At 39.0% G+C, this 21,639-nt stretch overlaps 2 protein-coding genes across 8 annotated transcripts in view; one reads left to right on the top strand and one right to left on the bottom strand.

The window, feature by feature from the left end:
* Positions 1-4,240: 4,240 nt before the first annotated feature.
* On the top strand, positions 4,241-15,117 carry SRI (sorcin). 2 transcript variants are annotated; one of them, XM_071560572.1, is made up of 8 exons: positions 4,241-4,350; positions 5,043-5,126; positions 7,969-8,038; positions 8,762-8,805; positions 9,784-9,931; positions 10,091-10,204; positions 10,653-10,711; positions 11,402-15,117. In XM_071560572.1, the coding sequence occupies exons 1-8, from the start codon at positions 4,300-4,302 to the stop codon at positions 11,426-11,428; spliced, it is 597 nt and encodes a 198-aa protein (XP_071416673.1). In that variant the 5' UTR covers positions 4,241-4,299; the 3' UTR covers positions 11,429-15,117. The 2 variants fall into 2 exon arrangements, with proteins under 2 accessions (XP_071416673.1, XP_071416674.1); XM_071560573.1 differs by lacking the exons at positions 4,241-4,350; positions 7,969-8,038 and having other exon boundaries at positions 5,070-5,126.
* Positions 13,994-21,639, bottom strand: part of ADAM22 (ADAM metallopeptidase domain 22) — a 133,102-nt gene continuing 125,456 nt past the window's right edge. For all 6 annotated transcript variants that reach the window (XM_071560570.1, XM_071560564.1, XM_071560565.1 and 3 more), the window contains one exon: positions 13,994-21,331. In XM_071560570.1, coding sequence (XP_071416671.1) covers positions 21,311-21,331 — 21 coding nt within the window. In that variant the 3' untranslated portion in view covers positions 13,994-21,310. The remainder of the gene's footprint in view (positions 21,332-21,639) is intronic.

The raw sequence follows: 21,639 nt of genomic DNA, 5'->3' as shown, positions 1-21,639 counted from the left end.
ATTCTGCAAAAAGTAACTGGCTGTAGAACTGAGCATAAATTATGTGCAGTAAACAGAAAATGAAAGGGTGGTGTCAAGAGAACAAAAAGCAGCAGAACAGTGGAGTACCATTCCTTCTCAGCACCAAGGGAGGCATTATATTACTGATGTCTGGTCTGTACGATACTATATTTACTATATTTACTTTTCCACTGTTTACATTTATGCCTTTTCTCAAGTTATTGCAATTAAAAGGGTAAGGAGATTATTTCTTGTTCTTCCTTAAGCAGTATACTTATTCTGAAGTTTTTATCCCCTAAGCTGTGCTAAGTAAACACTTAAAGAAATTTGAACTTTGTACTTGAATTCCTTGTCTCCTCCCTAGCTTCTTTTATTGCAGTTCTGGAAAGGACAAATTCCACACCCAGTTTGCTATGAAAGTGTGATGGCTCAGCATGCCAGCCAAGCTCCCAGCCACTACACCAGATGGGAATGTAACTGGCAGCACAATATGGCTCAAAGATTTCAGTTCAGGGTGACCAAATTCTCATACCATGTCTGAGCTCACGTCAGGGTTAAACGTACTCAGACTTAGAAGGACAGAAGTAGAGAAGATGAGCAAGCAGAAAGTGTGTGACCTGTCATGGGTTCATGTTCACTTTCAGGAAGCGTGGCACATACAAGGAATGTGACTTGTGACCAGAGTTTAAGGCCATAATGCTGTAACTATAGCTCCATTTTGTGTTTCTTCTTAAAATCCAGTAAACACTATGGAATGGAAACTGCACAAAATTTTCATTTTCTAAACAAAATTATTGTACTTAGCTCTTTTATCTGGCAATTATATTGAATTATCAAAAAAAAACCCAAACAAAACAACCAAAAAAAACCCTCAAAACCAAACCAAAATCAAAACCAGTAAACAAAAAACCACTACACAAACCAAAAAAACCCAAGACAATTGTACGAGCATCCTGTGTTGCTCAATTTTGCCACTAGAGGGCTAACACGTTCTTTGAGATCTGTCAAGTCAGAAGGGGTTTTTTTACACAGAAGGCTATTTATTCTACACAGATTTCTCACTGGTGTATTTCCAATACGATGATCTTATCATAACTTAAAAGGTTAACACAGCTCAGTAGCCCTTCAGAAGGCCGGTGTGCACTCATTAATCTCCTTGAACACCCTTCCTTCGTAGCCTTCCTTTTCCTCAGATAAGGAATAAAAAAATGCACCAATGCAAACAAAATGCCTAACCAACACACCATATAAAATACATTCCTTGGTTACATCTGTCTCCTAGCTCTTTTTCTCATGTATGTTTAAATGTAAATAATCTGTAAATGCTAACTACTGAGTGCAGTGCATTTGGGCCCCTCACTACAAGATATTGAGGTGCTGGAGAATGTGCCGGGAAGGGCAACACAGTTGGTGAAGGGTCTGGAGCAGGAGTCTGATGAGGAGCGGCTGAGGGAGCTGGGTGCATTTAACCTGAAGAAAAGGAAGCTGATGGTGGACCTTCTCTCTTTTTAGAACTACCTAAAAGGAGGTTGTAGTGAGGTGGGAGTCAATTTCTTCTTGCAAGTAACAAATGATAGGACAAGAGGAAAGGATCTCAGGTTTACAGAGGGACATTTACATTAATTGGATATTAGGAAAAATATCTTCATTGAAAGGAGAAAGGGTTGTTGAGCATTGGAACAGGCTGACCAGGGAAGTGGTTCAGTCACCATACTTGAGGGTATTTAAAAGACACGTAGATGTGGCACTGAGGGACATGGTTTAGTGGTGGGCTTCGCAGTGCTGGATTAATGGTTGGACTTGGTATTCCTAGAGATCTTTCCCAACCTAAACAATTCTATGATTTTATGATTACCAGAAGTCTTAGCAGAAATACTGCAAATGGAGGAGGACCAGGTAATTATGCTGGGTTAACATAGAAAAAACCCCACCTCAAATTATGAAACACATCTTCCTTTTCTATACAGCTACAGCTACACAGTTTAGTATCTTTATCTACCAACTGGTCTGAATCTTAGCTGTTTTCTTCTCACTGAAGCAGTTAAAAATTCATTCCTATTATCTTTAAGCTACTGGCAATACATACATACTATTTGACACATTGCTTATCAGTGTATAACTCTTCAAATCTTATCATTTGCATTCTTTGCCACTTATTTCCAACCTTTCCAGCCTTTAATACTTTTTTATCACTGTTCCTAGATCCTGTTTTAATTAGGAGGGCTTCTTGCCCAGACATTAATACACACACTCTTAACAAAGTTCAGAACAGTCTCTAGTAACGTGAACTGCACACGATTAAGTCTAGTGAATAAATCTATTTGATCACTGTGCAGTTTGATATCAACACATGCTTAGTCAAACACTATTGTAAGATATGTATTTCTTAAGCCAAAAAGATAACCAGGTTCTTTACTCTGTTTCTCAGCTGCCCTGAAAAGATGGGCTTCATATATGCTATCCTGCGTAATGAAGGTATTAATGATTTGCCTCTTTCATTTCGCAGCTATTAATTATTATATTTTACTAAGACCACAGTACTTGTTTTCATGTCACTGGCAATTGTTAAGAGTTATAAGTATAATTGGTGCTGAAATAATCAAATATATGCCCTATACATATTGTCTGGAAGTCCTGTTTACTAGATCACTTAGAAGCTGAGAAGGGTGACTCACATTTAATGAAAAGTTTACTGTGAATTAGTATGCTTTAATTAATAAGGTCCTATTCAAATTTTTAAAGATCTTCAGAAATTATGCTATTAAACAGAAAATAAAATGTTATGCTTTCAAAATTCTGACAGCAGACCATGTAGCCTTCAAGGTCTCCATCAGTAGAATTGCTTCAGTCATACAGACTCTAGTAAACTCATTTCTCATCATTCTGTGACATAATTAAATACCTCTCACATGAGGGAGTTCTAATGTTTTGCAAACACAGTCCAGCCGAGACCAAGCTGTGACCATTTCAGCTGATGTCGCTCCCTGGATTACAGTGGTTAGTGGGATAAAACCTGTACCCGTGGGTTCCTCCAGCTGGGAGGAGGCCATTGGATCAAAGCTGGGCCTCCTTCAGCTTCAGCGTCCTTCAGCTTCACTCCTTTAGAGTGGCCCCTGACTGAATACAAAAGGGCTCCTTAGCTCCAGTGGGACACAGGTATTCCCCCAATTCCTGGCGAATTTGGACCTACAGACAGAAAAGAGGTTGTACAGCCTGTTTTCTGTCTTTGGGAACAGGGACAGGTGCTCAGATCTTGAAATCTGTAGTACCAAAAGAGACCACGTAAGGATTCGTTCAGTGATACACATGATGTTCATGGCCCTGCCTCGGCTTCCGAAGATTTTGGGAAGGGCTCTCCCCACGTGGGTGTGTCCTTCGAGCCTGCGCAGTGGATGTTTTAGGTGAGGCACAGCGTGTGCAGAACTGGCTCCACCCTTTGCTCCACAAATTCATCTGCCATGGCTGAGCGAGCTTGGACAGTGACAGTGAAGTCCTCAGGACTAGAATGTACAGCCCCTCGTATTCCCAGGAGGTCTCCCAGCCAAGTACTAACCAGGGCTGACCCGGCTGAGCTTCTGAGATCTGATGGGATCGAGTGGCAGGGTCGCATTTGACTAATACACGTGATATACATTCACGAACTACTGAGTTAGTGAGCTCTGTGGCCTTTTGGTAAATCATGAGTGGGGGTGTTTTAAAATAACTTGACATCAACTCAGCCGATTCAGCAGTGAACCTGCTGTTCAGAGCTGCCCTGGTGCTTTACTGGGCCACAGCCGAGGCAGAGCAGCGCTCCCCGCGAGGTGTGCCAGGGATCCCGCGGGTGTCCGACAGCTGCTGCCCGGGAGCCTCACGCTGACTCCGCTGGCCCTCAGCACTTCCCGCCCGCGGCGCGGCCCGGCCCGGCCCGGCCCGGCGGACCCACACCCCGGTCCGGCCCGCCGGCAGGCGCAGGGCAGTGGCCGTCGCCGCCCCGAGGTATCGCCGCGCCCCGCAGCACCCGCGGCCAGGAAATACCGCCTCGGGGCGGGCGGCCTGTACCACCACGCTAGAGGAGGGAATGTAGGGGGCCGACGCTGGAGGGATGGGTCCCTCAGTTCTCGGCGGCATCGCTCGCTGCTCCGGTGACCGGAGGCCGGCTTTGCCCTGCACGGGCGGCAGTTTCCAGCCCCGGCCCTTCCCGGAGCCCGCGGCCCGCCGCCGGCCCCCCTCCATCTCCCCTCCCGGTCTGCGCTGGTGGTTGCGCCCGGCGCGGGCGGCCCCGTGGCCGGGGCAGGGCCGGCGCCGCTGCGGGCGAAGATGGCGTTCCCTGGGCAGCCCCCTCCGGCCGGCGGCTTCTACCAGGGCGCGGTGAGCGGCGGCGGGGAGCGCGGATGTGGCTGTCCGGCGCAGGGGGCAGCGGCGAGCGCCGTGTGAGCGGGGTCTGTCCGGGCCAGGGGGCAGTGGCGAGCTCGGGGTCTGTCCGGGCGCCGCGCCCGCAGAGAGGTGCCGCAGGAGCTAGCTCGGGAATGGGAAGTGGGAAGAGCAGAGAGAGGCACGCCCGGCACCTGCTGCCGGGGGGCGAAAGTCAGTGCAGGGGATACCATTCCGTGATTTTCAGCTAATAATCAATCTTATTGAACGGTTTTCGCACTCAGTATATATTCATCCAAGTATTTTCCTTAGAGGTCTGTCTTGTTCAACTTTACTGAAGAAAAATCGGAAAATATCAGAAAAATCTGCAGTGCTTTAATATTACTTCAGCACCCCGTTTCCTGCTAGTAATAGATTAAAGTTAAACCTTGATGAGATACACCAGGCCGTAGCTAAATCAGTGGATTGCTCCTGTGCAGTGTTTTACACTGATCTGCTTACATTACAGTCAATTAATGTATCAATACTAAAATTCAAGGTTGTGATTTTTTTCATAAGGAGTTTTTTTTGTTTGGTTGGTTGGTTTGGTTTTGTTTTTGGGGTTTTTTTGTATGGTGTGTATATAAAAACGTAAGTTGGTAAGTACAGATTCTTAACTGTGTCTTAACTTTTCTTCTCGATTACTAAAGTATGGAGGAGCTCCAGGAGGACCAGCATTCCCTGGACAAGCTCAGGATCCTTTGTATGGTTATTTTGCTGCAGTAGGAGGGCAGGTAAACTTCTAAAATGTTATTTGCTTCTTGACTATTTTTTTCCTGAGAAATACTTTCTACATTAGCCTTTGGAAAGAGGCATGCCTAATATTTGCAATGAAAAAAAAGTATTGTTTCAAATTAAAAAAAAAAAAAAAAAAAAAACAACAAAAACCAAAACAGCCAGAATTGTTTTACTTAGTCTGTTTCCTCCATATAGCTGTGTCGCTCTATGATATGGCTGTATACACACAGGAACTCTGCAGTTTGAATAATCATGTTAGTTTCTGTGTTGTTTGTGTGAATACATACATATATGTACACAAACATATGCTTGTGTGCCTATATTAGTGTATACAGGTCTATATGGATCCATGAAATGTAACTGAATCGTGGCTCAGCTCTGTGCTGGTGAACACTGTCAGTGTCAGGAGAAAGAAACCAGAAACAATTGAAAGCATGGGCTGTGGAGATGGCCTGGCTAAGAGCAGGAAATGATAATGGGAAAGAGGTCATTACATTATATTAATAGATTTGCAAATGGAAAAGCAGTCCTGAGTTGTGCTATTATCTGGGTTTACTGGTAGCAGTGAATGACTATACTTTTAGAGGAAAGGCATTCAGAACTTTTCTTTTTTCTTCCCTGTCATTCTGCACAGCATTTTTAATTCGTGTAATTTTGTGGCAGCTATATTGGTCTGTATGATTATGTACCTTACTAGATAAGTAAGATAAGTGCTACTTGAACTATATTACAAAGTTTAGGAGCAATTAAGTTTATGGAGCTGAAGTTTTGTCTTTGTTGGCCATATGTAAAGCTATTTTTTGCATACTTGTATGTGTGCAGATCTAAAACTTTTCCTGGATCTGTTACCCACAGGCAGACATAACCACAACATGAAAGTTTGAATTCAGCAATATTAACTGATGTTCAAATTCCCTCTATAATTTGGATTAGTTTTGTTCTCTGTGTTAACTCTTTTGAATTAATGATGCATCTTACAAACTATATCTTACTTCTTTATAACTGCCGAAGAAAATATTTAGACAATGTGTTTTTGTAGTAAAGGAGAACACTGAACAACCTGTGTGTAGTGAGGCTTCTCTAGAAAGGTGGAGCCCAAGCTGAGTTCTCCTGAATGTCCTGACAAATTGCCTGCCAGCTGAGATGCCTCTGCATGCAGGTGCCACCTGGCTGTGTGCCAGGAATCAGCAGCGGAGCCAGAACTGACACTGGACAAATGAATAAGCTCCTAGTGTAAAGGGAAAGGGAGGTAGCGGCAAACAGGATGCAGCACGGTGCAGAAGAGATAGCGGGAGCTGAAGGTCAGCAAAACGTAGACCATCCCCAGACATCTCAAGTGAGGCATGGTTACTGTGAGCAGGGGAACCAGTGGGCTGATGTGTATGATCAAGTTACCACTTTAGAATACTGAAATACTTTTTATTTGTAGAAATCATTCCTTATTGAAATAAACTGGTTAGCTTTGAAAGTGTTATCCTTAGAATTGGAGGTGTCAGTTTTAGAGACCAGTAGCAGTGCTGAAGTAAAAACCCTACAAGGAGGCAGTGAAATAGAACAGATAAATTATCAGCTGCTTTTACGGCCATCTCTGCAACTCTGTAAAAAGCCACATCTCAGTTTTCCATCTGTACTTACTGGAGAATTAGTAGGTTTTGATTATGATTTGCTGCTCTCTGTTGGTTTTATGCCTTTGTAATATATAATGTTATCTCTGATCTTCCTTTGAGGTAGTTTACAACAGAGATCTTGTCTTTGATTTGATGAATTAGTCTCCTTTGTTTACAGAAGAAAGTCAAAAGTACAGTTTCAAATCTTTATTGAATTTGAGTCTGTTTTCGTAGGAATAATTTTTTTTGTCTGTTTGCAAAGCCCATATGCCTTGTCTAGTTTAACTGCTTATGTTCTACTTAAAACAAAACTGAAAACAAAAACACAGGATCTTTTTGGTAATGTTAATCTTGATTACAGGTCATGCTTTTCTCTCTTCCTCTATTTTAAAGTTATCCAGATCCTACCTTTTGTTTTGTTAGACTGATGGAATAGATTGGAAGCAATTTCGGGCTTAGCCGGCATTAACTTTACATAGAATCAAACATAGTTTCTCTTTTTTCAGACCTTGTCAAATATTATTTAACATAGTAACTACTATTTGTCCTTTAAATAATGATACTTCATTTCTGAAAGCTATCTGGCTGTGCTGTTCCCAACATGCCATTTAGTAGCATATTTCTGTTCTTACTAAAAAAAATGCTTATTGGATTTAAAAACATCAGGAAAACGCTGAGGCAAATAAATTTGTTTCCAATATAAAGCAACTCTCTTTTCAATATTTAATGATTTATAGAAGTGCCATCATTTTTTTATATCTACAGGTAGAATGTTCCATTCCTGAATGAGGTTAAATTAAACTCTCTGTGAACCAAACTTTATGGTGGGTGTGGAAGAATAAAACCTAGAATTCCAGCTCCACTTTTGGCAGGTCATGAGTTGGCAGGTTTTTTTCTCTATTTGGCCCTGAGCTGGATGAGTTGGAAGTGTGGCTTTTTCCATACCATGCAGATAGGTATCTTTTCTGGGTTTGTTTTGTTTTTCTTTCAAAGTTCTTTGCTTTCTGCTTTTGTTTGTTCTGATAGCAACTGACTATTTTAAAAACCCCAGAGTGTTATTTTTCTTTAGATTTGTCAGTCTTAAGGCTGTCTTGAGAAGAGGTTATGTGTCTGGGTTCCTTTTTGAAAGGGTAACTAATTTAATGCTACTGTAAAGGAAGTGGATACTGGGAGTAACCAGAGTGGGAGAGGGAATTAAAGCAATAGCTGATACATCTTCTGTTATCGAAAGGATGGACAAATAGATGCTGATGAGCTACAGAGATGTCTCACCCAGTCAGGGATTGCAGGAGCATACAAACGTAAGTTAATGATTTAAATAAATAAGCAAAACTAAAGCATAATAATTCTGCCATTTACTAAAAAAAAGCTTGTAGTTGTACCTTCTGCAAAATTGGTGGTTTTTTTCTTTTCATGGTCAATGGATTTGCTTTCTATATGGATTACTTGGCAACATAAATTCTCTATATTCAGTTCTGTGCACATAACACTCCCCTTCTCAGCCTCTTTAGTTCCCCACTGCTGGGCTGTGGAGTGGGAGAAGTGTTTTGTTTTGTAATGGACAGACAGTTCTTAATAGGGTGTTTTGCTTTGCTTTAAATGGAGCTTTGATATTGACCAAAATCTGTGGCAGGACTCCTTTGTCAGGATCCCTCCTGTTCAGTTTACAAAGTGGAGCTTCTCTGAGTGAAAATGACTTGCTTAAGTCATGTCTATGATGGAAAATAAAGGACCACTTTGTCTGAAACACAAAACTGTTATACATTGAAATAAAATAATTTTAAATATAACTTGAATTGTCTCCAGATTGTATACTGTCAGTTTTTCTGTTAAGTAGTGGCTTTTACTTGGATGAAAATACAGAATGGCTGTATACAGGGGAACCAATTATAAGTACTTTATACATTAGAGTATATTACCACTATATAATTTAAATTTATAATAAATTTAAAATGTTACATTTAGACAAAACAGAAAATTATGCTTCTAACATAATTTATTTTTCCTTCTTCCAATTTTAACAGCTTTCAACTTAGAGACTTGCAGACTTATGATTTCAATGCTGGACGTATCCTTTACTGTGAAATATAAATGTTTTTGCATTACATAAGCAAAGATGAAAGGGTGCCAGAAATTTGGAAAATGCTTTGTAGTTCTCATTCAACCTTACTTGGTAAGTATTGTGATCAGTATGACTGGAAAGCTACTTCCATTCTTACTGATTTCAAAGGAAGAAGAAATAATAATAAAAGAGGCTCTCAGTGACTGATCTTCTTATAATAAGGGGTATCCCTCCAAGCCTGGGGACATTTTTCTCCACTGAATGTATGAAGAGTCAGGTCTGGTGGTCCAGAATAGAGGTCTGTGCAAATCACTTACTATGCTTTTCAAATAGGAAGCTTTCCAGTCCTTTTACATGAATTTTAAACATTTTTATTACACAACCTGAGTAAGCAATCTAAGTCCCCCTAAATCCTGTTCCTTGAATGAATCAGGCTTGAGTATTTAATGGAACAGTATATGGCATTCAGCAGTAGGACCTACTGGGTAAGGTTGGAATCTTTGAAGTTTTTTTAGCCAAAACTTAAATTGTCATGTTCGAATGTTTTGCTGCTTAAAAAGAAAAGTAGAAATGAAACTGCAAGGACTCTTAGCTTACCATGAGCAAACTGCATAGAATACAAGAGAACTGATACCTTAATTTTTTCTTTGGCATCTATTTTTGTTTCAAATACATATTTTATTAGTTACAATTATATAATAGCAGGTCAAAACCAAGTGTGTGAACTAAGTAGAATTCATAAAGAGCAAATAGCTTTAGCAGATTTCCTTGGGAAGAAGCGTGGAGAGCAGGTTCACTGACCTTTGGTTTTGGGTAGTAGTATTACCTGGCATCTGTGCTGGGGGATGCTTTAGTTAGTTTTCTACCAGAAGAAATTAATAATAGTGAAATAATATTAACCTTCAAGTAATAGTTTTTAACTACAGAGAGGTGGTGCTTTTTTGCTTATTTGTTAAGAAATGTTTTTCTTAGCTTTGAAATCAGAGGGATATGTCTGGCACACTGGGATTTAATGAGTTTAAAGAACTCTGGGCTGTGCTCAATGGCTGGAAGCAACACTTTGTAACTTTTGACAGTGATGGAAGTGGTACAGTGGATCGTCAAGAACTGGAGAAGGCCTTGATGAATATGGGTAACTTGTGAAATGTTCTTGCTTCTGATGCCAGTTACACCATTTCCCAGTACCAGTTATCATACTGCAGTAACTAACGTGATATTTTACAATGAAAAATGCCTTGGACTCTGTTAACTTAGCTGTGTTTTCAAAATAAGACTTTATATTTTCAAATAGGATTTAGACTGAGCCCCCAGGCTGTGACTGCAATCACAAAGCGATACAGCACTCATGGAAAGATTGCATTTGATGATTACATTGCCTGCTGTGTGAAACTCCGCGCTCTCACCGGTATGCCCGATTATAGCCTTGTTACTGTCGTCCCCATAATACCCTTTTTTATTTAATAAAATCTAATTGCTGATTTACCTCAAGTTCAACTTTTGCGTACTACAAAATAGGTTCCCTTCAATAGTCTCCAGGCAGAACTGGAACAACTATAGATAAGGCTTTTTACATTCACATGATAAAATGGATTTAAAACTAATGCAGGGTTTATTCCAGAGACTAGAAAAGCTATCAAAATTGGGAAACTGTGTTTATTAACAGAACATAAAGGGTGTATATGATAAATACACAAATATATAACAGGAAATTAAGTCTTGGAATGAATTGCAGTGTTCTGCATCAGTTCTCCTTCATTTGACTTGGGGAATTTTAGGAAACTACTATACATTTTTTAAAAATTTATTAACTGCAATTCTTACCTGATTTCTGTTTTCTTAATGCATTTTTTCAGAATGTTTTAGAAGAAGGGATACAACTCAGCAGGGTTTTGTGAACTTCCAGTATGATGATGTAAGTGAATTTTAAGGAATCCATTAAAAGTCCAGGGTAAAACAATGGAAAAACTTAAAACTGAAGACAATCAGTACTGATTTGAGTTTGTGCCTATCTTCCCTGCGCTTGTAGTGTTATCTGAGAGGCCAAAAGTTCTGGGGCTTGTTGAGTATTGTCTCAAAAAGTTTTTGTATATTTTATAGAGTTTTGTAAAAATGTTGTTGTGCACTTTTGTCTGGACTTCTTTCTTACCAGCCTGGTTCAGGAAGATCCAAGAAGCTACATTGCTTGATAGCATCACTTTCTGTGACTCCTTTGTCATTTTTTGTTTAAAGCTTGGTAGGCATTTTCCCCAGGAGAGGTTAGCAGAGGTCTAGTGGAGACAGACACAAATCTCAGTCAGGCCAGTGGTTCTTGGCTTCCTGGCCACATCTCTGCCAGAAAAGGAGAAAACTAGATTCAACTTTTCCTGGGTTTTGGCGGCAGGGAAGGGGTTGAGGAGCATCTGTTGGTTTTTATTTTTGTTGTTATCATTAAGGAGATGCTTTGTTTTAATTAACTACTTGCTGATTCTCATACTTAAAATTCTGTTCTTCATGGACCAAAATTCTCTACAGAAAAGCATAGTGACAATGAGTATTGTAGGAGAAAAAGTGAAAACTTGTTCTCTGCCATACATCTGTCTAATAAGCATTATTCTCTTTTCAGTTCATACAGTGTGTTATGAGCATCTAAATCAAAAGGAAGCAAGCCACGAATGAGCATGATTTAACATTCCAATCTGTGTTTTGCTTTGCCAACTCTTCCAGTGATTGTGTATCTTAATATTGGAAATTGCTATTTTATGAAATATCACTGTACACACTTTTTTTTAGTCTTGGCGATGAATATGAACTATTCATGTACTCTTGTGTATAACATCTAACCTATGATTATTAAAGAAGCTTTTATTTTTATAAACTTGCAATTCACTATGTATGACTCAGACCGTGCAAATGCTAAAATTTTCTGTAATATGTTTCCTTTTCCCCTGTGATTCACTAAAGCCGATATCTCAAGTGCAACTTACCTTTTTCTGTCTTAAAGAGTAATGTGTATGACTTAAGATGATACATATTCTTTTGTCTTTGATGGCATAAGACAGATGTACAAACTGAGTGAGCTTTTGAAATGGTCATTTTATACTGGTCTGTTAGAACATCGGTAAGTTTCGGTTGCTTATTTTGTCAGCTATTTTCAAGATGAAGTCTGTAACACCATGCCCTGAGACTACCTGTTAGAACTTCCTGTAAGCAGGGATGCGACAAAACATAGCTGAGAAGTCTTCCTGCTGTGTGCTCTGGTACAGGGGGCTTTTGTTCCTATAAATTCTTGCTCTGTTGTCACTATATAAAACATCTTTAAACATACAAAAGCTGTGCCATGTCAGTTTGTACATCAACTTTCCCTTTTCACAATTAACTTCTGACAGACCAGTTACGTCTGCTGCCAGTTAAATGGCTGCCAGTTAAATGGCTGCTTCTTTCTCCCCCACTTTAAACCCTAACAAGCAGGGTTTGCCTCAATATGCAATCTAATGTAAAAGGCCCTAAAACCACTTCAAAAACGTTATTGCCCTATTACTCTTTCAGATTAAAGCATTATTTACCAATGCTGAAGAATGTTCATGAAAGCAGATACAGAAAAACATAAAAGAGAAATAGTCCTCAGAGCAGAAATCTCACTTGAAGATATTTTTTATGCACTACCTTGCTAAGAATACTGTAAAATTCAGGTCTCAAGTTTCTGGGCTATAAATTCAAAGCAGGCTGGTCTCACCTAAAAAAGAAACCCTTACTTACTACTTAAATGTAGAATCCTTTAGATATCATTTCTAGTTTTATTTCAGGAGCTAGTTCTCTTTCTGCCCTCAAAAATTAATTCTAAAGGCATAGACAGCATTATACTTTCACATTTTGGTAATTGCACATTGTCCTGTTGCACATAAAGTTGGGAAACAGACAGAATGCTACAGAAAGCATTTCTAATGTAATGACCAAAGTCCATAAAGGTTTCTCTGAGTAAAGTAGCCAATATCAGTTTTGCTGCAGTCCAAAATTCTGACAGCTGATGAGGTTAGTAAGACCAGAGGCTATTCTTCCTGTAGGGACTAGATTAGACCATTTGGCATAAATATTCATCCTTAAACTGATGAGATATCTTTACCAAAATGCTCATTACCCACGCAACTTTTCTCTGCTTAGTTGTGATTCTGGTCTTGTAGTGGCTTTGCTGGGATAGAATGAATTGTCTTTATAGTGGCCTCTAAGTTGCTGTGTTTTAGATTTGTGACTACTCAGTAGCACAGCAGTGTTTGAGCTGTTGCCAGGCACAGCTTGCACAGCTTCAGGGCCTTCTCAGTTTCTCACTCTGCAACCACAATGAGTAGGCTGAGGGTGGGAAGAAGAGGCTGGGAGGGAATGCAGTGGGGAGAGCTGATCCAAATGGGCCAAAGCGCTCAAGTCCAAGAGCCCAAGACTCAAGTCTTTCTCAGTTTATTTTGGCACCTGCCAGCTACTGGGCAGTGAAATGCTGCAAGAAAACAGTATGAACCCATAGGGTTTTCTTCAGTAGACACAAAACAGAGAAAACTGGAAAACAAGCTGTTCCAAAACCAGGAGACAATTCTAGCTTACTTAGGAAATAAATGCCTTTTGTTCTCTGTAAACATTTCAAAAATCCATCATATTCACAGGGACTGATGGAGTAAATCATCTTTCATGTTTAGATAGAAACTAAGCTAATACATTCAGATGCTAAGAAGTTACTATGATGTCATCTAGCTAAAAAAAAAGCCACCTGAAACCTTTGTGAAAATTACTTCCCCATTAAGAGTAGATTCAGTGGACATCGTGAATGTGCAAGATACCTGCTTTAGAGAAGCAGTTATCTCAAACTCAGAGTTAGAGGTTTCTCTTTCCCACAAGGCATACTGGGAAGGATGCTTATATGATACCAAGGGGGGTGATTGCTGTTGACACTTGTGCAAACCATTGGGCATAGTTTTGAATAGGTATTTTTAATAGGTTGCCCTCACATGCAAACTAAGGAATAGTAATTTTAGATTTCCTTTGAGAACAGTAAGCCCCTAAGATAAAGACTTGAGAAGCTCACAGGATCATTTTCAACCCTGGAATGTGAAAAATAACATCTGTATTCTACTATTAGCCTTTTGCCATGCATGCATCATCTTTTTTTTTACAGAGACCTAGACATCAAAAGTGCTAAATACAAGGATTTAGAAGAACAAAATACAGCAGCCTTTGTCATTGAAAATCACTTTACTGATGTTACAATATGCTAGTAACATTGAAAACCACAGGCATTTGTATTAAATACTCTCCTAGAAGTGGATATGGTGACGCTGTTATTATTAAAAGTGAGCAGGAATTTAGAACCCCAAATTACAATTACTTGATTTTTTAAAAAGCAACATTTTATTTAGCTACATAAAAGCCAGTTTTGTTCAACAGCCCAATGCCTGTAATATTTATGACAAAAATATCACACTCAAAGCTAGAAAGTTGTAAATTGCAATGCTTCAATTTGGTGTTTGTCCAAATCTTATGCTTCTATTACATCAGATATGATTTTAAAGGATTATCACTAGCAAAGACAACAATTCAACGCAGATTGTTGTTTTTGCCAATACTAGCCCAGCCACAGTGGTGAAACGTGATTCTCTCTTGCCTCTCTCAATAGGGGCTAGTATGAGTGAAAAAATAGATAGCTTTTTTTTTACAGCAATGCCCAAGTTAAGCATTAGCACAAAATGAAGCTGGCAGAACCAGCTGGTATATACCACCCCAAAAGCTTTGCAGAAAGAACTGGTTATACCGTAAAATAGTGTTTACTCCAGCAGATTAAAAATTTTGTAATGCTTTGCTATTCTGAAAAAAATACTTTGCATTTATGCAATGGTAAAAATAAGTACTGTATTCTATATAAAACATTGCCTATTGTAATATATTTTTATCCTTAAGAAAGAAAAATCAGGTTATATATTCACAGTTTGAATATGTTCTGGACTGTATTTCCAAGCATAAAATATGCAGAGTCTACACAGGCAGTGAGCAGGAGTTCTTGTACTAATAATCAAAATAAATCAGGATTTGCTGTTATACAGAGCCTTTACAATATTGCATGATTATCTGCTCGCACCACTATACTTAGAAGGTCAGTCAGGCTTATATACAGAATTTCTAACATGGTTGGAAAAATAGACTCTCCATGCTAAAGTTAGAATATATTGGGACTTAAGGCCTCATGTTGATTTTTTTAACAAAAACTTTATTTTTTTTTAATTCTGAGGAATACAGAAACAGAAAAAAAAGTTTGTTGCTTTGACATTTTATGCTTTATCAATTAAAAAGAGTGTTGACACCTGTACTTCTCCCTTAGAGAATATTTCTTTTTAACTGGTCTGTGCTTATTTTCCCAAATTTTCCTCATCACATTCTGAGTTATATTGCAAATGCAGCTTGTCTTTAGGTATTACAAGTTTTAAAACAATTTAAATCTGGCTTAGCTGAAGTGATTTTGAAACTTGCGTAGATTAGATTTTAGAGAACTAAAACTGCCAGACCTGGCTAGGTAAGCCAATTTTGAAGCCACGTACAGTGTCTCAAGAGTGAGCAAATGACCACATTTCTGTGTACTGAACTTATTTTTACTTCTTGTTTTAGTTACTTGGCTGAGATAACATATAAATGTTGACTGTTTACTGCTTCTTTAACTAGTTGCAGAAAACTGTTGTGGAATGACAAGATACCACAGCCTGGGTGCACAAGCTGCTGTTTCCAAAGCTTTGGTTTACATCAGCATCTGTACTTGAGGCACCAGAAATGGTTTTCATAAGCTGACTTAGAAAATACTCATGTCAAATGAGTTTCTTAGTGTAGATGATAGAAATTAGTAAATCCTTTCCTATTCTGATGAAATCACACTTAAGAGAGTCCTATCTGTATTGCAGCTGTCAGTTTCACTGTTTCCTTTTTTCCTGCTCTATTAGGACAATAATTATGCACACACAGGAATCTTGCCCCACCATGCAGTCATGGGATGACATGCATGCAGTTTATTTAAATTTGCCTTCAGGAAATGTGATCAAAGTCAAATCCCATATTGCTGATAAATGTTAGATGGTTTGGAAGCCAGGCAAAGTGGGTCATCAGCTCAGCAGTCTGATGCATAATTTTTTTCTGGGGAAAAAATCTTCAGTGGAGACCAAAATGCTCAAAATGAGGCAAATAACTTCACATGGTGGTTGATAATAGTGGTCCACAGTCCACTGTTATCCCGTGCCACTGATACTCAAATAATTTAGAGAAAGAAATGCATCATCTTCAGACTTGGAGAAAGAAAAACAGCAAACAGCTCAACTTTTAGGTTCACAGACCTGGTGATTAAAGAGGCTTAGTTTTCAACAATGTTAGAAAGTGAGAAAGACACAGGATGGCTGAGCCACGAAGTGGTTTTACCAGTTGCCATCATGGTTTAACCCCAGCCTGTAACTCAGCCCCACAGAGCCGCTCACTCACTCCCCGCCCCCAGTGGGATGGGGGAAGAGAATTGGAAGGGTAAAAGTGAGAAAACTCATGGGTTGACATAAGAATAGTTTAATAATTGAAATTAAATAATAACAGTAGCAATAATTTAAAAAATAATTGAAAAGGAATCAACTGAGAGAGAAATAAAACCCAAGAAAGACAAGTGATGCAAATAAAAAGAATTGCTCACCACCAGCAAACCAATTCTCATTCAGTCCCTGAACTGTGGTTTCCCACTTACCAACCTTCCCCCTGGTTTATTGCTGAGCATGAGACCATATGGTATAGGATAGTCCTTGGGTCAGCTGAGGTTGCTGTCCCAGCTGTATTCCCTTCTAACTCCTTGTGCACCCCCAGCCCACTCATTGGCAGGGTAGTGTGAGGAGCAAAAAAAGGTCTTGGCTCTATGCACACACTATTCAGGAATAACTAAAAAATTCCCCGTGTTACCAACAGTTTTCAGCATAAATCCAAACCACAGGCCCATACCAGCTACGGTGAAGAAAATTAACTCTTCTCCAGGCAAAACCAGCACACCAGTGCAAATTGCACATGAGAGGTGAGGCACCATCACCTACACTATAGCAAGAGCAAAAGTTCGTAGAATCATAAAATGGTTTGGGTTGAAAGGGATGTTAAAGATCATCTAGTTCCAACTCCCCCTGCCATGGGCAGGGACACCTTCCACTTGCCCACATTGCTCAGAGCCACAATCCAGCCTAGCATTGAACACTAAAAGGTATGGGGCATCCACAACTTCTCTGGGCAAACCTGTTCCAGTGTCCCATCACCCTTAGAGTAAAGAATTTCTTCCTAATAAGATGACTAACTTAGCAGCTTTGTGATCTCAGCCAAGTCACAAAGAGGCTGTTAGTGGATAAATCATTCATGAAAATGCTTTTTAGTAGGAGTGGAAAGGGGATGGAAGAGAACAGGAGATTGTTTTTACAGTGGAGTGTGGTAACTTTTGTTACACTAGCTAGATATGGGATTCAACAGCAGAGCAAGTCTTAAGGGCTTAAGTCTCATCCTTCTTTCACATTAGATCCTATCCTATTAATTAACCAATTCATTAATGAAGTTACCACAAATTTGGTTTGATATTCTAGTATATGCATGTCTATAATAGTGTATCTACCCATACTTAGCTCTGGTTTTGAGAACAGTTGTCGCATAAGTGTTCCAAGACCAATCAGTCCAAACCAGCAATAGGGATTCAAAAAAGAGGTTTTCAGTACACTAGCGACTAACACAATTTCTTTCTGATTTTAATTCAGGCTATAGCTCAAAGGTCCTCATGTTCATTAGCACAATTCAAATTATTTCATGAGCACATCAGCTTAGCAGGTTCAACATCTCGTAAATCGGGAACTCTTAAATCATTCAGAAGAAGCCATCTTTCAAAGTCAAGTTACACTTCATATCAAATAACTGGCAAGTAGTAGCTTAAGTTCACAACTTAAGCAAAGATGGGCTGTACAAAATTAACAATCTCCTTGAATTCACTTACTTAAATAAAACTATATGTAAATTATCAGTCACAACCATTTCTGGTATATTGCCTGAGATCAGAGAAGTTCTTAAGTCAAAAATCTAGAATTAGCAGGAGAATTTTTACTTGCTAAACTGTGGCATCATTGTGCAGCATTATTATTTGGATACGATCTCCATTTTTCAGTCTCCATCAGTTAGTCATATTAATTTTATTATAAATTACATAAAACTATTCTCCCAGATTGAAATACATAAAACCAACTATAGCTCATCCTGCAGGTCCTATGCTTATATGAAAAATTACTTCTATTTGAGAAGAACTGGTAGCATCCCCACTTCAACAGGCATCTACACTGTAGCTGGCAATAAGTAGTTCACTTATTAAAATTAAAATTAAAAACCAAATAAAAGTATGAGTCTCAATGAGTCAAAATGACTGAGCTATCTTAGTGACAAGCACTCTTCTTTAGTCTGGATGAGGTATTATGTGGCAGTTGATATTGCTATTGCCAGTGTAACTAACTACAGTGGATAAAATATTTGCAATGTTCAAGGTTATTAATCTGGCAGCTTTTCAACACACTACATTTTAGAAGTAGGAAACAACAGATTGTAAGCAAACAACTTCTCTCTCTGACCTCCACTGGCTTGGGAGGCCCTGCCAGTTCAGATTTTGTGCAATGACAAGGCCTCCCAAGTTACCAAGCTGCTGCAAAATTCTCTAAGGAAAATTTTGCAAAAACCCAAGTCCTGTGATATTCTAGACCACAGTGAAAGTCAGTATTTATTTAACTTAAACTTAGTGCTCATAAGTGGACTTCCAGTCACCACATATCTCCAAATGTGAAGGTGACTGTTAAAGGTACACTACACATATGACTGTATCATCACATGCTACAAATGAATTATACCAAAACAAATGAGAATCTGGAAGTACATACTACATTGAAAATACAGTCAGGAGAGCCACTGTTTGCAAAACAAGAAGCTATGAACATTGCACAAGAGCCAGTATGTTATATCCAGTTCTATCTGCCAAATCTTGCTGCTCCTTGGTAAGGCAAAATAGACAGGGAAGAGTAAGCACTGGTAAACATAAGATATGCACAGAAATCTAACAGGATTATTCAGAATTACACACCAGTTTGTATCCAAAAAAATACTGTAAAAGGCACATGATGAACAGTCCAGTTACTAAAGACAAGATATGAATCTGGGAGGGAAAACCAGCTTCCAGGTAACAGTAACACAGCAGCTATTGGGTTAGCATAATGTTCTAATGTGGGTGAAATTCTTGAGGGTCCTCCTCAAAGTCAAGTGAAATCAATAACAGACATACTGATTTCAACTTATTATGGCTCAGACCCTAATTCCATGAGCTACATGCTACCAACTATCTTTAATCCAGTTATCTACACTCAAAGTAAATCTTTGTAAAAAATGTATTTCAGTGCTGATGGATATTTACCTTTCATAAAAGTGCAGAACTCTTTCCTAAAGCAATTACAAGTGGCTGGCTCCTTCCAGATGGTCTGCCTGCATGCAACTGCACTCATATTTGTCTTTTACCAAAATACTTACCAGAACCTGTCAGCTGTGAAGGAAAATCATTTGAACACCAAGGCCAATATTTTGTCATAATCCAGCATACAGCCTAATCATAAAATATAGTGCTTCTAAAAAATCTTACATACTTTACAGTTGCTGACATCTTTAAACATTTCTTAATTAAATCTTACATATATCTAACTTTATTGAGAGATGTAAAAGTTAAAAAAATATATTAAAAGGCTGCAAGCATTGGGTTCACTTATTAAAGGAAATACATGAAAGAGGTAGAAGATTCAGAAACACCATAGATGTTCCCATTACAATAACATCTAATTGATCATACAGCTGTTGGGCAAGGTATTCATTCAACTGCACCACAAAATCAGGTGTTCTATTCTGCAGTGGTACTACCTGAAGCTAAGATTTTGTCAATTTTGGAAAGCCAGAGGATGATTAAGTAGGGTCCAGTTCCTTACTGACTGAAAATTCCCAATCAGAAGACATTTGTTTTACAAAAAACTTTAGAAGTCTTGAGTGTTAGAAAAATAACCATACACTTACACACAACATTAATATCTCCATGGTAAAGGGTTTGTTCCCCACCACCCTGTTCTTTTTAGGCTAAACTCACATGTGCTCAGTCTAATGCCCCAAAAAATTGTCAAGGGGGCTTCAGGGGCAGCAAGCATAGCATTCAAGCGCATGGTAAAGGTGATTCCAGTAACAAATAAAAGACAGCAATGAAACTGGCCACTTGCCCAGCACTGTTATTATCTAGTGCAGTGAAATATTTACGCTTCTCATAAGCTATGCCTTGCCATCTAAAACAGTGTCTGAAATGCTCTATTAAAAATACACAGCAACTCTCACCAGACAGACTTCACATCACCACATCCTGAACTGACTACTTGAAAGTATTCCCAAATGTCCAGTAAGTTTGGGCTGCACATGACTTAAAGACTATGTTGGCTGCTGAATCATTCTTGATTACACCTGCGAGAGGATACAGTGGTCATCTCACTGAACTGTGATTTTGGCTGGTTCCTCTACGATGATTTAAGACAAAGTGCTGCTGTACTGGTTTCTGCAGTCTACTGTACAATTGAGATTGTCAAGACAGTATAAGATGCTGAAAAAATAGTACAGATTTTTGTCAAACACCAGTTTCTGAGTGACACAGTTTTACATTAAGTATTTCCAAAGATGTCTGCTCATAATATTAGAAAATGTGAAATGTGATGATGTTAGTCATGACTGTTTCTTTAGGCATTTGGCAAAATACACTTATGTATAACAGCTATTTTTGACATTATCAAATGTTTACATATATACAATCTGTATACTGAGATTATAAACACATAAAGTAAAAAAAGTATATGATCCTTGTTTGTTTGACATTTATGTCAAATAGTTGCCTTTCAAAGCTTCAAATCCTGTCACAAAAAAAATTCCTGTATTTCTTACTCCTGCATGCTAATCTCTACTACAGTGTGTTGTTTATCCCTTACATGTGGAAAGTAAAGAACACAAGGTTCATGCATATGGCGTACAAGTTTACATCGTCTGGGCTCTCCGGGAGGCCATTCCCAGTTCCACTCTGGTCTGACTCAGGACTGCAATAAACCAGAGAAAAACGCTCTCATACACAGGACTGGCAAATGGACTGCTGTTGGGATTCTAGTTAAGTGTATCTGTCATCATGCGGAATAGCCTTGTCATATCCAGGCTAATTATCCTCTATTAATTGTTACTATTTGGTTGTTCATCAAATCCATAAAATACTAGTCAACAAAAAAGAAAGAAAAAAAAAAGACGACTTTTTTTCCCTTCCAGATGAGAGGAGATTCTCACTGTGATCATGGGCATCTCTGTTGATCTTTCAAATTGTCTGAAGAGCAGATGAATATGCAATGACTCAGTGAGGCTGAGTTTCTATAAAATCCAAAGTAAACAGTTCCGATGTGACCCCAGGTAAACAGTGCAGCTAGATGGACGTCTCCCATAGCTGGAAAGGGGGGAAAAGGAACACAAACACACATTGAACACCAAGATAAAACAGGCTGTTACCCAAACAGTGCAAGGAGCTTGTTTCAGGAACTGCATCTAAATCACTTGGGTTACCAAGGCTATGCTCGTTGTCTCCTCCCAGCCTCCTTCCAGACCACAAAGTCAGCAGTCAGTCTCAAACATTTCAGCATGATTTGCAGTCAGCATAGTAAATCTCCATGGCTAGGAGTGCAAAATGTTTAAGGAAAAATGTAAGTGTAGCTTCAAATTTGTACTAGATAGCTTTTACCTTACAGTTACACTAAT

The sequence above is a fragment of the Pithys albifrons genome, chromosome 7 (assembly GCF_047495875.1).
Source record: "Pithys albifrons albifrons isolate INPA30051 chromosome 7, PitAlb_v1, whole genome shotgun sequence".
In the NCBI taxonomy this organism is placed as follows: Eukaryota; Metazoa; Chordata; class Aves; order Passeriformes; family Thamnophilidae; genus Pithys; species Pithys albifrons.
Note: the sequence above shows the minus strand (reverse complement) of the source record. Positions and strands in the feature narration are given on the sequence as shown.